The sequence below is a fragment of the Rhinatrema bivittatum genome, chromosome 2, assembly GCF_901001135.1.
Source record: "Rhinatrema bivittatum chromosome 2, aRhiBiv1.1, whole genome shotgun sequence".
NCBI lineage: Eukaryota > Metazoa > Chordata > Amphibia > Gymnophiona > Rhinatrematidae > Rhinatrema > Rhinatrema bivittatum.
In genome coordinates, this window is record NC_042616.1 from 584,296,044 (window position 1) to 584,309,162 (window position 13,119).

The window sequence follows — 13,119 nt, forward strand, 5'->3', positions numbered from 1 at the left end:
TGTAAACATATAACAGGGTTAGATCCCAATCGGGGGGGAGGGGGGAGGGTGAATTGGTAACCCGTCGTAGGTTAGGTGGGGAGGGGTTGGGGCGGCATAGAGTAGTTAACCCCAAAACAAGCTGTTTGCCAATGATCCCACTTAATATGGATTGGGTAGGGGGGGCGGGTGCTGGGGGAGGGACTCCTGTGGCGTGGCAGGGGTTGGTATTAAATGTGGGAGCTATTATCCCTCTGACCATCTTCAATGGCTTGCCAACCTAATTGCTGGGGGTTTGGGTAGGGGAGTAGAATATGAGGGGGAAGTCTGGGGGGGGGGGGGGGGGCGTGCCGGGATGGCAAGCCAGGCATTCAGCTTTGGGGGTGTATAGATGCTCTGGACATGTTGTTCCACCCAGTGCCTCCCAATGTTACGGTGGCGGATCTGGGCTAGTGTGGGCTGGGGGGGGGGGGGGGGGAAGCCGGTACAGTGCAGTATACATGGCCGGCAACGGGGCGCGATGTCACGCTGGGGCGGGCCGGTGATTGGGGGAAAAAAAAACGCGCTATCCCATAATATATATAGCACCTTTTTTCTTTGACTATGTTCTTTGCAATTTGAGCGTGTTTAAAAACAAATACCATCTACTTACAATTTTTAAAAAATATATTTTTGGCCAGATAAAACTAAACGCAAAAGGATTAGGAAAAAGTTCCGCAGTCCATTCTGGACTGGCTTTTTCTTTGCACAGTTTTTTTGCTTTTGGTAGTTGCAGCAACTTATAGCCTTGGGCAAAAGATGTACTATTTAAAACATACGCAAGCAGAATTGTTCTGTCTTTTTACTCTACCCCAATCCTTAAATCTGTACCCTGGCTCCGAGGCGCCGCCTTCCTTGTCTCGTTGGCTCCTGCTCGAGTTTTGAACCGGCCACACTATCCCATTGGTCGTCCATCCCCCACCTAGTCCAAGCGTCCCATAGGCCGCCTGTGTCGTCCCCCCCCCCCCCCCCCAGCGCTGGCTGCAGCACGTCTGCCCAGTTATGCGGCCCTTGCCTCGAGAGGCAGGGCCTCCTACACCTCCAGTTCCGTAAATATATATACAGACACACACACATACACCCCTCCAGCAAGGGGGGGGGGAGGGGCAGTGCAGGATATTTCCCTGTACACCTCATCATACAAAAAGATTCTGGTGTCATCTAAATAACACAAACCCCTTCCACTGCCAAGTACATTGTGAAATACAAAATCCTGAAAAAAAAAAAAAAAAAAAACAGCTCAGGACATGCAGCAAACCTGAAACCTACCATACCATCACAAGTTCCACGCAGCAACAACCCTGCCCCTAAGAGAGTGGGCATTGCAAATATTACACCGGGCTCTACAACAAAAATACAGCTCCTGTTGGGAAAAAACACAACGAACAAGACTGCTACAGATCTCTATGCAGTAGCAGAATACATCAGCCTCGACCACACTTGCAAGACAGAGAGAATGTCAGACACAGAATAGTCGATCACAAATGTTACCTCTTTACAGCGAAGCAGCCAGCCTGAAGCACATTCAGTGCACAATCAATATTTTTAAATCAAAGCACAATACAATCATTGTTTGAATTACTTCTCAGAAATGCAGCATTCCCACACAAGTGCTGTAAAATTATATCAGGCTTGAAACCAAGGCCAGATTGAGGTGCAGGCAACATAGGCACACTCCTTGGGCACCAAACTCTGAAGCTACCCACAAACTGGAACTTCCCCCTGCTGCTGTCTGGTTTCTGGGGACAATCTCCCAACCCCTGGCTCTCTGCCTATGGGCACTATATTTTAAAATCCAGCCCCGCTTGTACCCCACAGCCCTCCCCTCCCAGCATTTCTTCTCCCCAGGCTCACATTCAGCTCACTCCTCCTCGATTTCCAGCTTACTCCCCCCCCCCACCCACTCCCAGGCTCAACCTCTCCCTTAGACAAATGCTCCATTTGCTCCCTGCCCAGTGTCCCCTCCCTCCCTTAACTTAATGCCCTGCTCAGTTTTCTCCCTCCCTCAATGCCCTGTCCAGTTTGTTTCCTGCCCCATGACAGCCCAGCTCAATATTTTGCCTAGTTTGCTCCTTGTCCCCTTTCTCCCTCAATAACCAGTTTGTTCAAGCTACCTTTTCCAGCTCCAGCCTCTGAACAGGATGACAAGTCACACTGTCCTCTGCTCTGTGCCATTCCACTCATTTTATAGACCTCTAACATCTCCTTTCAGCCATCTCTTCTCCAAGCTGAAAAGTCCTAACCTCTTTAGCCTTTCTTCGTAAGCGAATAGTGCGTGATGGCATTTTAGTGCACACTATTTTCATTTAGCGTGTGTTGCTTATAATAGTGCGCCCTAAAATTGGAAAAAAAAAAATTCTTTTTTTTTCATGTTTCCTTTTTAAAGTGACATGAAACAATATAGCCAATGTTGTTGAAACAGTCTGTGTCATTTAAAATGACCATACATCCCTAACATTTTACATCACTGCATGGAAAAGCATTGAGTGCTCTCTTCAGATACTCATTTCAGGGACAGTTTTCAACAGAAGTCTAATTTTCAGAGGGGGATGCCATTATTATATAAAAGTCACACCCATTATATCCTTCCTTCCCCAGCAGGGAGCACTTCCAATTGGGACCAGGAGGAATTGCCAGTTTATCTCCACCACCCCAAAGAAAAAAAAAAAAGTATGTTTATTCACTTGCTTTCTCATTTCCTTTTAACCAAGCATAGCCACTTTTGGGGTGTGCGACCTGTGTGATCGTACAGGGCGCCATGAGTGAGGGAGCGCCGCAGACCCGTGTTGGTGGTGCAGTGTGAAATGGCGTCCCATCTCCAGTAAGTGCCTTCTCTGATATGGTGCTTTGGCTCAGACATCAGTAGTAGGCTGCTACCAGCAACCTATCAAGTATGGCCCCTTTCGAAGTCCTGCCTCTGCCTCTGTAGCCTCATGCTGCATGCTACTCCTCCTCTCCCCTCCCCCTGCTGCCCTCAGCAGTTAGTTTGAGAATGAGAGCAAAGGCAGAAGGAGGTGCTTCACAGATCGCCAGATTGGAATCACCTTATCCTTCTGCATTGGGGTAATTTATCAGATGTCTGGCAGCAGAGGGCGTGTGCCTGGAGCAGCCATGAGGAGCTCTTTTGCAGTAGTGTGTGTGTGTGAGAGATTCCAATTGGGGAGGGAGGGGAATTTATTCTCACCCGTGTGCTTGGAAGAACTGCAGACACACAAAGGAGCAGTACTGGATCCAGAATGCCTACAATCTGCAGAGGTTCTGTTACCCAGGAGAAGGGTCAATAGAAGCCTCCCCAGAGGTGAACGTAGTAGTGGAAATTCAATGGCATGACAAAAATATTTTCGCTCCGGGTGTCCTACACAGTTTCATTCTAGTGAGGCAGGACGTATTGTATTTCAAGTTGTTATTTCTTTCACCGTTACTCTTATTACTATTATTTACTCCATTATATAATTGTATTGCTGGTTTGTTACTTGTTCCATGTATGGCCCTTGGGCAACATTTGATTTCTATGTAAACCGGTTGATATGTATCCTATACAGGAACATCGGTATATAAAAGTTAAAAATAAATAAATCATCATAAAACCAGACTCGGGAACCAATCTGGGGAGTCCAAACATCTGGAAAAATTCCTTAGAACAGCCTGAAGAAGGTTTTGAAGCTTAGAAAAATCACCACATTCGTGTTTTGTTAATTTGACCGTTGGATTTTCGCTTCATGCATATTACCCAAAAGGAAATGCATATATTGTCAGTTCATTACAATTCAACAATTTTATTGATGCTGTTGATTGAACATCTGAACCTGGAGTGGAAATATTTGTGTAGAGGCCCACTAGCCCTAGATCCCTGCCCTGAGTTTTTCCAGCTTAGTGGGAGATACTGTTGCTGTGCAGCACCTCCTCTTGAGGATGGCTATAATGGTGACTCCTTAGATCACTTGAGGGGGTGGGGGGAGGGGGGGGCTAGTGGCTTAGAGAGTGTGGTCAGTTTGCGTTGTCTTCTGGATAACAAGAAGCCATTTTTGGAGTTTGTGGATTTTTTATTTTTGTATTTGTTTTAGGAAACCACTGCAGCGCACCTTTTGTCTTTCAGGGTCTGCTTCTAGTTCGAAACGAGAGACTTTGGTTTATTTGTTTTGGCTATTTTTTCTAAAGTTTGCAGGGGTGATACCCTGGGTAATGTTTCGCTGAGAGACCAGCCCCGTGTCTAGTGGCAAGGGACAAGACCACCAGTGGCATTTCCCCCGAAGTGGAAACAACTCATTTCAAGAGAATTTTGGGAGTGTAAAGCAATTTGCCCCTTTTGGTTTGTGAAGAGGTTTACATGCCACCCCTCCTCATAGGTGAAGTTGGGCTATATTAACCTGTTTTTGTAAGTACCAACCTTTCCTCCAGAGGTGTCGCACCAGAAAGTCAGAGGAGCAGAAAAGAGACCAGATTTGCGAGACCCACAACTGGATCTCCTTTCCCTTGGGATGAAAAAGACTCATGTGAACCTCAGGTACTGTTTTGACACACAGGGGAATCCTTGATCCACATAGGATTTCCCAGAACAATTGGGATTTTTCTTCTCAGCTCACTCCCTAAGGGATAATGTATAGCCCAGGATTTGATGCCAAGGACACATACACAGAGGAAAGAAGAGTCCACTTTGTAACTGCACCCAGCGACCGTACATATGTAAAGACAGTGTTTGATTGATGGGACATTTATTTCTGCAAGATTCAATAAATTTGAACACCCCATCTGTCCCCTGGCTGGTCCCTGCAGCACTGCATCACATAAGGAAACAGACACTGCTGCACATACACACGCGCACAAAATCTACACCACAGCCTGGGTTAAGAAAGTCAGCCTTCACCCCGAATGGAAGGACCTACACCTTAGGATGTGCAGCTGGGGCAATATGCCTGTGGAGATAGCCCAGGAAAAAAAAAAAATGTATGGACCCTTAGAATAAGGAGACATCCATTGTTTGTAAGCTACATCAAGGCCTTTTAGGCCTAGGAACTCTGAAGTCAGTCTTCCCCACTACCAGAGAAACCCCAGAAAGCTCTGTAGATTGCTTGGTGGCCTGGTAGCTCCCCAATGTGCCCCCAGTCCAGTTTGTGTGTGTGTGGGGGGGGGAGGGCTGTTATACATAGAATAGCAGATTACAAACAAAACAGCTTTCATTACGGTCGTTACTAAAATCCTAAAAATGTATAAGAATACAGGCCATTTCAACTGATCTAATTAGTTTGTTACCTTTCTTCTCAGGGAAGGTGCTTTGGAGAGCTTCAGAAATGTCAGATGTGGCTTGAACACCTTGCTGCCTGTGATGTCAATACCCATTTCATGAAAATAGCTTGCTACAAATTCTGATGGAAAGGTGATTGAGAAGGAGAAGGCACACATTTACAGAATGTTCAATTCTTCAGAAACGGATCAGTTAACATATGGCACTGCCTGCAAAAAGCTACTCAATTATATTTTGCATGTGTCAAACGTTTCTACAGTATTCTGTTAGTCTGCAACAACAAAATAAAGAGAAGGAACTATAAAAGAAGAATTTTGTTAGCATGCAGCCTTCTTTAAGCATGTGGGGAAATCAGTTTGTAACAGGACATTATAGATCCTTCTGTATGCAGTTTGATATGGATGGTTTTATAAATGCTTCAACAAACAGTACAGAACAGCTCATTTGGGCATGTAGTTTGCAAAACAAAACAATGGCCTTAGGAGGACAGAATATGGGTTGCCAGTTTCTAAGCAGTTTATTCCTGGGGGTTAGACTGGCTAAGTGAGTCACCATCTGCAGTGTCTACCATGTCTGTGTTCTAACTATGTGCATTTACAGACTGAGCCGATTCCTTTTTTTTTTTTTTTTTTTTTTTTTAAGGACAGATACGGGCAGATTTTAAATCACTTCCACGTATAAAAAAAACCCACAAAATACGGGGGTTACTTGACAAAGTGCCAGGCCCAGATAAAGGGGTGGTCCAGGGGGCGGGGCTGGAGGCAGCTGGTAACAGCAGCCATTTGCCGCTGTGCCGGGGAAGTGCACGCCGGCAGCTTGCCAGCACACGCAAGTTACTACTGCTCCAGAGGAGCAGCAACTTAACATAAAAAAAAAAAGGTAGGGTAGGTTTAGGGGGTGGGAAGGAAGGTTTGGGTATGGAAGTTTCCTCCCAGTCCGCTCCTTAATTGGAGCAGGAACTGGGGAAGGCTGGGATGCATCGCCGCACGGAAATTGCATAAGTATCCTCCCTTGCATGCGTGGATTATAAAATCCATGTGTGCGCACACTTCTTTAACAAGCTACCCCATAATATATAGCACCTTTTTTCTTTGACTATGTTCTTTGCAATTTGAGCGTGTTTAAAAACAAATACCATCTACTCACAATTTTGTAAAAATATTTTGGGCCAGATAAAACTAAACGCAAAGGGTTAGGAAAAAGTTCCGCAGTCCATTCTGGACTGGCTTTTTCTTTTCACAGTGTTTTTTGCTTTTGGTAGTTGCAGCAACTTATAGCCTTGGGCAAAAGATGTACTATTTAAAACATACGCAAGCAGAATTGTTCTGTCTTTTTACTCTACCCCAATCCTTAAATCTGGGACAAAAACACACAAATATATAAATGCTCCTCTATATTCCGACAGACACAATCCTTCTCCCTACCTGCTTATCTATCATGACTGTTTAAAGCATCCTGTCCCAGATCATCTTTCATCATTCAAGAAAACGCTTTACTATTTTCTCCCATAAGAGCCTTCATGGGCAAGAGGAACATCAGCCACCGCCACCAAGGATGCTTTAACATTTACATTTTAATTAACAATTAGGGGGTAGGCAAACTGCTCCCAATGGCATCATTCACGAGGTGGCAGGAAGGGGGTCGGACATCCCTCCGGATAGTAAGCTATGCGTCTGGAAGGGCGAGTGGGGAGATTCCTTTGTGTAACCATTAGGGACCGTTCCTGCCTGTGTGGGTCTGTTGGGAATGGGGCAGGAGCCAAGGAGGCCACAGACTATTTCAAGAGGGATGGATGGTGCTCGAGAGTACCCTCTTCAGACAGAAAGTGAAAGTGAGGATTTCAGGACCAAGCATTCGCACTAATGATGTAACACCTTGCCAAAGACATTTTTGCATTTACCAGGCTCAAAGCAAATAGTGGGCGAAGGTATGCATACTACATTTCTTACCTTGGGTCCATGAAAATTCATTTGCATATGATCTCATTTACATATGAGTTACTGCTAATTTCAGCTATATATTGGGGACATCACCTTAACATTAAGGCCTTCCTGCATGGTACAATGTTTTTAGATTGTGCAAAATGTCCTTAAGATGCACACTATAAAACATGGGGCCCTAGGCAAAAGTGTTTATCTGCCTTTTATTACATTTTCAAAGCAGCCTCTAGGGTGTGGGGGTGGAAGGAGAGAAGAGTTTCCTTACTTTAAAATGAAGTCCCAAAGAATTTATGGGTTAAAAACACAACAACCTGATTTTTACGAAATCCAAACATTTTCCTTAGGATGTAAACATGTTTATAAAACATCTGAGCTCCGTAAGAGTTTCCATTAGTTTAAACCAACAAGGTCACATGGCCTCAAATTGAATTATTGCTCAATAAATAGCTCCTTTAGCAGACAAACAGTCATTATGACCTTATTTATGTATTCTTCATTTCTCAGATTGGTATCATAAAACTAAAGTAGACCGACATTTGATCACTAATGGAAATATACTGGCCCTTCAGAAAATAGGAATCTCAGAATAAATGGCTCCATTGGTCACTATTTCCTGCTTCAAAGCCAATATTTTCCACTATTAATGTCACCAGCAGTCCACACTGCTAATAAAATAAAGACACAGCAATGCTACTGTGCAAGAAAGATGTGCATTCGCTATTTTTAAATATTATGGTAGTGAAGTAGAACAGAATACTAACCTGCAATTTTACTTAGCACTTTTTGCTCACTTTCACCCATCTTTACATATATCACTTGACCATTAAACTGGCCAATTCCATGAAATGTCATGTTGAGTAATTCACCCTGCAAGATGGCCTCCACTTTAGATTTGCACTGCAGCAAAGCAGAAACAGCTCTACAAAAAAATTAAAGATATAAAAAGGAATAAATCTACTAAAGAACAATCAAGCTACCAAACAAATTTAAGCTACTAAAAGTGGAATATAGAAGAACTATGGATGATCATCAAGTATTAAGAAATTGTTTCCTTTTACAATATATATATATATATATATATATATATATATATATATAAAAGTCAAACCGTACAACAAGGGTATTAGAAAAATAGGATACAAGTACTTTTTATAAGAGACTTGCTGAGTAGTTGCTGTGTAAGCACAATTAATTTGATATACAAAAATTTGTATGAAGCTTCATTGGCTGACATGGGTCATCAAAGGGAAGCAACAGCAGCAATAGGACCGAGGACACAGACACCAATGCAATCAGGCCTGGGGAGAAAGTGCTCAGGTTACACACAGAGGAGGCAATGCTAATCTGTAGGGATGTGAATAGTTTTTCTGATTGAAGATATTTTCAAACTCAGCAGAACTCGGGGGTTCCCCGAACCTGATAGAAAACCCCACAAAATTTTTCGTGGGGTTCTCTTATCGTTTGGGGGGGGGGGCGGGAAGAAAAGGCACTTAAAAATAAACCCCAAACCCACCCTGACCCTTTAAATTTAATCCTTTCGCATCCCCCACCCCCCCTGAAATTTTTAAAGTACCTGGTAGTCCAGCGGGGGTCCCGGGAACGATCCCGCTGGACCACCAGGTACTTTAAAAATTTCGGGGGGGGGGGGGGAATGCGAAAGGATTAAAAATGTAAAGGGTCGGGGTGGTTTTTTTTTTCAGCTCGACACAGCAGATTAAAACTGGTAAGAATCGTGGGAATGAAGATTTCCCGCAGTTTTTACCGAGATCGATACCAGAAATGAGTCCGGTACTGATTCACATCCCTACCGATCCGATCCTCTGTTTATGTTTTGCAGGTGTCCGCTAGTATGAAATTTAAAATATTTTTTTAAAGAACGTGGGGTTCTCATCACTCCTGAACTTTTTTTTTTTTTTTTTTAAATGTTCCCTTTTGTTTTGTGTTTCCACAGTATCTGCAACCCCTGCCCCTAGCCTCACTCGTTTGGTGGCGGGCTGGATTATTGCGCAGCTTGATAGTAAGACACGGATGGAGACCTGAGTAATTTTGTATTAAGGGTGGAACTTGTAAGAACCAGAGATAACGAGAATACCTGGAATGGCCCCCTACCAGGGGAGGTGGTGTCAATGCAGCACTAACACAATTTTAAAAGACGTAGGACAGATAGAGAACAGTGGTAGGAACAAGATTGAGAGACTGCGTAAAAGATGGGGTAGGGGAACCAGACCTATGGTCTATAATTAGATGCAGTCTGTGGCCCTGGGCAGAAGACTGGCACTGCGATGACTGGGCCAAGAATGAGCCCCAGGGACTTATGACTGCAGTATCATGGTACTATAGCCCCATAGAAAGTCACAGGTAAGGCCGACCAATGCTTTTGACATGTTAATTAAATGAACAAATTAAGTACCAGCAACTGTATCAATCATTTGTAGGAATGTGCTATGACCTGAAATGAACACAATTTTGTTCACTTTTCTTTGATTGCAGAAGTACCAAACCAAAGAACAGGCTATTTTTTTAACCCCTCCCCCCAAGTATTCTACCACACTTCTACATCCCCCCCCCCCCCCCCACCCATTGTCCTCTTTGCTTACCTTAAGCAAATAACTTCCTTTATCCCACAGGTACCATTTCTCATAATGACATTTTTCAAGCAATTATGGACTCTCTCGAGGAGGGATGGCCAAATCCAGTCCTCAAAAGCCACAAACAGGCCTGGTTTTCAGGATATCCACAATGAATATGCATGAGATGATATTTTCATATACAATGGATACAGTGCATACAAATCTCTCACGTGCATACTCATTACGAATATCCTGAAAACCAGGACCTGTTTGTGGCTCTCGAGGACCGGAGTTGGACAATCTTCAGAAAAACATTTATGCATTAACACTTTAATAAAAGAATGGAGGTGTTTAATAAGCATAGATGATTTAAGTTAAAATGTAGTAGTTTAAACTCCTGCATAACTGAGGCATTTTAGATGGAGTCAACCCAAACACTTGGGTATTTCCACATGTGAAAAAGAGACAACACAATCCCCCTTAGAACAGCAGCAGTACTAGGTTAAGTTCTAGTAATGGAACAGAAACATCATAAACTAATCATAGGAAGCCCTGAATATCAGCTTTCCCACCTTGTAGTTTGACCTATGCTGCAATAAATGTGTTATCAATGTTAGTGGATGTGCCTTATACAATGCAAGTGCTGAATGCATTTTAATGCTGATTAATACATATGCATTATCCATAAACTTAACATGTCAGCATAAATTTGTACAGAAAACCAGAAAGTTTCACATTTTTCTTTTTTTTTTTTTTTTTTTTACACCTATTCTTTCATTTTTTGAGCACAAAATTAACAACCCTGACGCTAAAGGACATGCTTACATTTCTCACAAGGGGGTCTGATTTAAAGTCTTCAGTTGCCTGCAGTGCATTGTGGCTGCTGCTGGAATATGGTTTCATAATCTGATCTGGCTACTAAAAAACTGTGGGGTGCAGGCTAAAGTCTCAAGGATAACACTCAAACCCCGATATTGGCACTGGTCTAAACCTACAACATCCCCCTACGCAATACTTTATCCCCTATCATGAACATAAGAACATGCCATACTGGGTCAGACCAAGGGTCCATCAAGCCCAATATCGGGTTTCCAACAATGGCCAATCCAGGCCATAAGAACCTGGCAAGTACCCAAAAACTAAGTCTATTCCATGTTATGGTTGCTAGAAAATAGCCACTGCAATTAATAAGTCAACTTAATTAATAGCAGGTAATGGACTTCTCCTCCAAGAACTTATCCAATCCTTTTTTAAACACAGCTACACTAACTGCACCAACCACATCCTCTGGCAACAAATTCCAAAGCTTAATTGTGCGTTGAGTAAAAAAGAACTTTCTCCGATTAGTTTTAAATGTGCCCCATGCTAACTTCATGGGGTGCCCCCTAGTCTTTCTACTATCCGAAAGAGTAAATAACCAATTCACATCTACCCGTTCTAGACCTCTCATGATTTTAAACACCTCTATCATATCCCCCCCTCTGCTGTCTCTTCTCCAAGCTGAAAAGTCCTAACCTCTTTTAGGGATGTGAATCGTTTTAGGATGATTAAAATTATCGTCCGATAATTTTAATATCGTCTTAAACCGTTATGGAACACAATACAATACAGATTCTAACGATTTATCGTTATAAATAGTTAGAATCGTGAGCCGGCACACTAAAACCCCCTAAAACCCACCCCCGACCCTTTAAAATAAATCCCCCACCCTCCCGAACCCCCCCCCCAAATAACTTAAATAACCTGCGGGTCCAGCGGCGGTCCGGAACGGCAGCGGTCCGGAACGGGCTCCTGCTCTGAATCTTGTCGTCTTCAGCCGGCGCCATTTTCCAAAATGGCGCCGAAAAATGGCGGCGGCCATAGACGAAAAAGATTGGACGGCAGGAGGTCCTTCCGGACCCCCGCTGGACTTTTGGCAAGTCTCGTGGGGGTCAGGAGGCCCCCCACAAGCTGGCCAAAAGTTCCTGGAGGTCCAGCGGGGGTCAGGGAGCGATTTCCCGCCGCGAATCGTTTTCGTACGGAAAATGGCGCCGGCAGGAGATCGACTGCAGGAGGTCGTTCAGCGAGGGTTCCGGCGCCTCGCTGAACGACCTCCTGCAGTCGATCTCCTGCCGGCGCCATTTTCCGTACGAAAACGATTCGCGGCGGGAAATCGCTCCCTGACCCCCGCTGGACCTCCAGGAACTTTTGGCCAGCTTGTGGGGGGCCTCCTGACCCCCACGAGACTTGCCAAAAGTCCAGCGGGGGTCCGGAAGGACCTCCTGCCGTCCAATCTTTTTCGTCTATGGCCGCCGCCATTTTTCGGCGCCATTTTGGAAAATGGCGCCGGCTGAAGACGACAAGATTCAGAGCAGGAGCCCGTTCCGGACCGCTGCCGTTCCGGACCGCCGCTGGACCCGCAGGTTATTTAAGTTATTTGGGGGGGGGTTCGGGAGGGTGGGGGATTTATTTTAAAGGGTCGGGGGTGGGTTTTAGGGGGTTTTAATGTGCCGGTTTTTCGATTTTTCACGATTTTTAACGATTTTTCACGATATTTTACCCCCCCAAACGGCAACAATACGATTCCCCTCCCCCTCCCAGCCGAAATCGATCGTTAAGACGATCGAGGACACGATTCACATCCCTAACCTCTTTAGTCTTTCCTCATAGGGGAGCTGTTCCATTCCCCTTATCATTTTGGTAGCCCTTCTCTGTACCTTCTCCATCGCAATTATATCTTTTTTGAGATGTGGTGACCAGTCTAATCTACAGAACATGCAAGGGATTCAGTCTGTTGAGGCAAAGGCAGATGACTCGGAAAACAGAAGGGGACTTGGGAAAGCCCAAGGCTATCCCCCTGAACATTTTGTTCCTGTAGCAAATTTAGTAACTTTTGAGAATAGACTGAAAATCCTTTTTACTGATTCAACCGGTAGCTCCCACTGAACGTTTGTGGAAAATAGCAGGTGTCTGAAAGCTATCTTGTACTTTGGACCATGGCATGCCATTCAGAGGAACATGAAACTGGCAGAAAACAGCATTTGCCAATATTCAAAAATAGTTTCCTTGGGAAAAGAAAATTACACCACCCGTACAGAATGCAAGCCTTACTTTTCCACTTCCTCTGTAGTTGGCAGATGGGCAACGATGATGGTAAGATGTGCTGTCACTACAGGAATCAAGGCCCTCAGCAATTTAGCTTCCTTGGTGACTATGAGCTCCTGTACATCTTCAATTTTGTCCAAAATCTATAATACAAAGTAGAAAAATGATTAGGAAAAAACCTACTTGGCAATTTACTGAAAAGAAGAAAAAAAAAAAAAAAAAAACCAACCACACACAACCTTTAAGCATTCTAGTAAACAAAGTC

The 13,119-nt window shown here is 44.1% G+C and overlaps 1 protein-coding gene across 1 annotated transcript in view; it reads right to left on the reverse strand.

The window, feature by feature from the left end:
- The window catches only part of LOC115085247, a 164,363-nt gene that overhangs the window by 81,206 nt on the left and 70,038 nt on the right, over nucleotides 1-13,119 (reverse strand). Inside the window, exons 4-6 of the mRNA XM_029591038.1 lie at nucleotides 12,861-12,997; nucleotides 7,962-8,119; nucleotides 5,269-5,381 (exon numbers count right to left, since the gene is read on the reverse strand). Coding sequence (XP_029446898.1) covers nucleotides 5,269-5,381; nucleotides 7,962-8,119; nucleotides 12,861-12,997 — 408 coding nt within the window. The remainder of the gene's footprint in view (nucleotides 1-5,268; nucleotides 5,382-7,961; nucleotides 8,120-12,860; nucleotides 12,998-13,119) is intronic.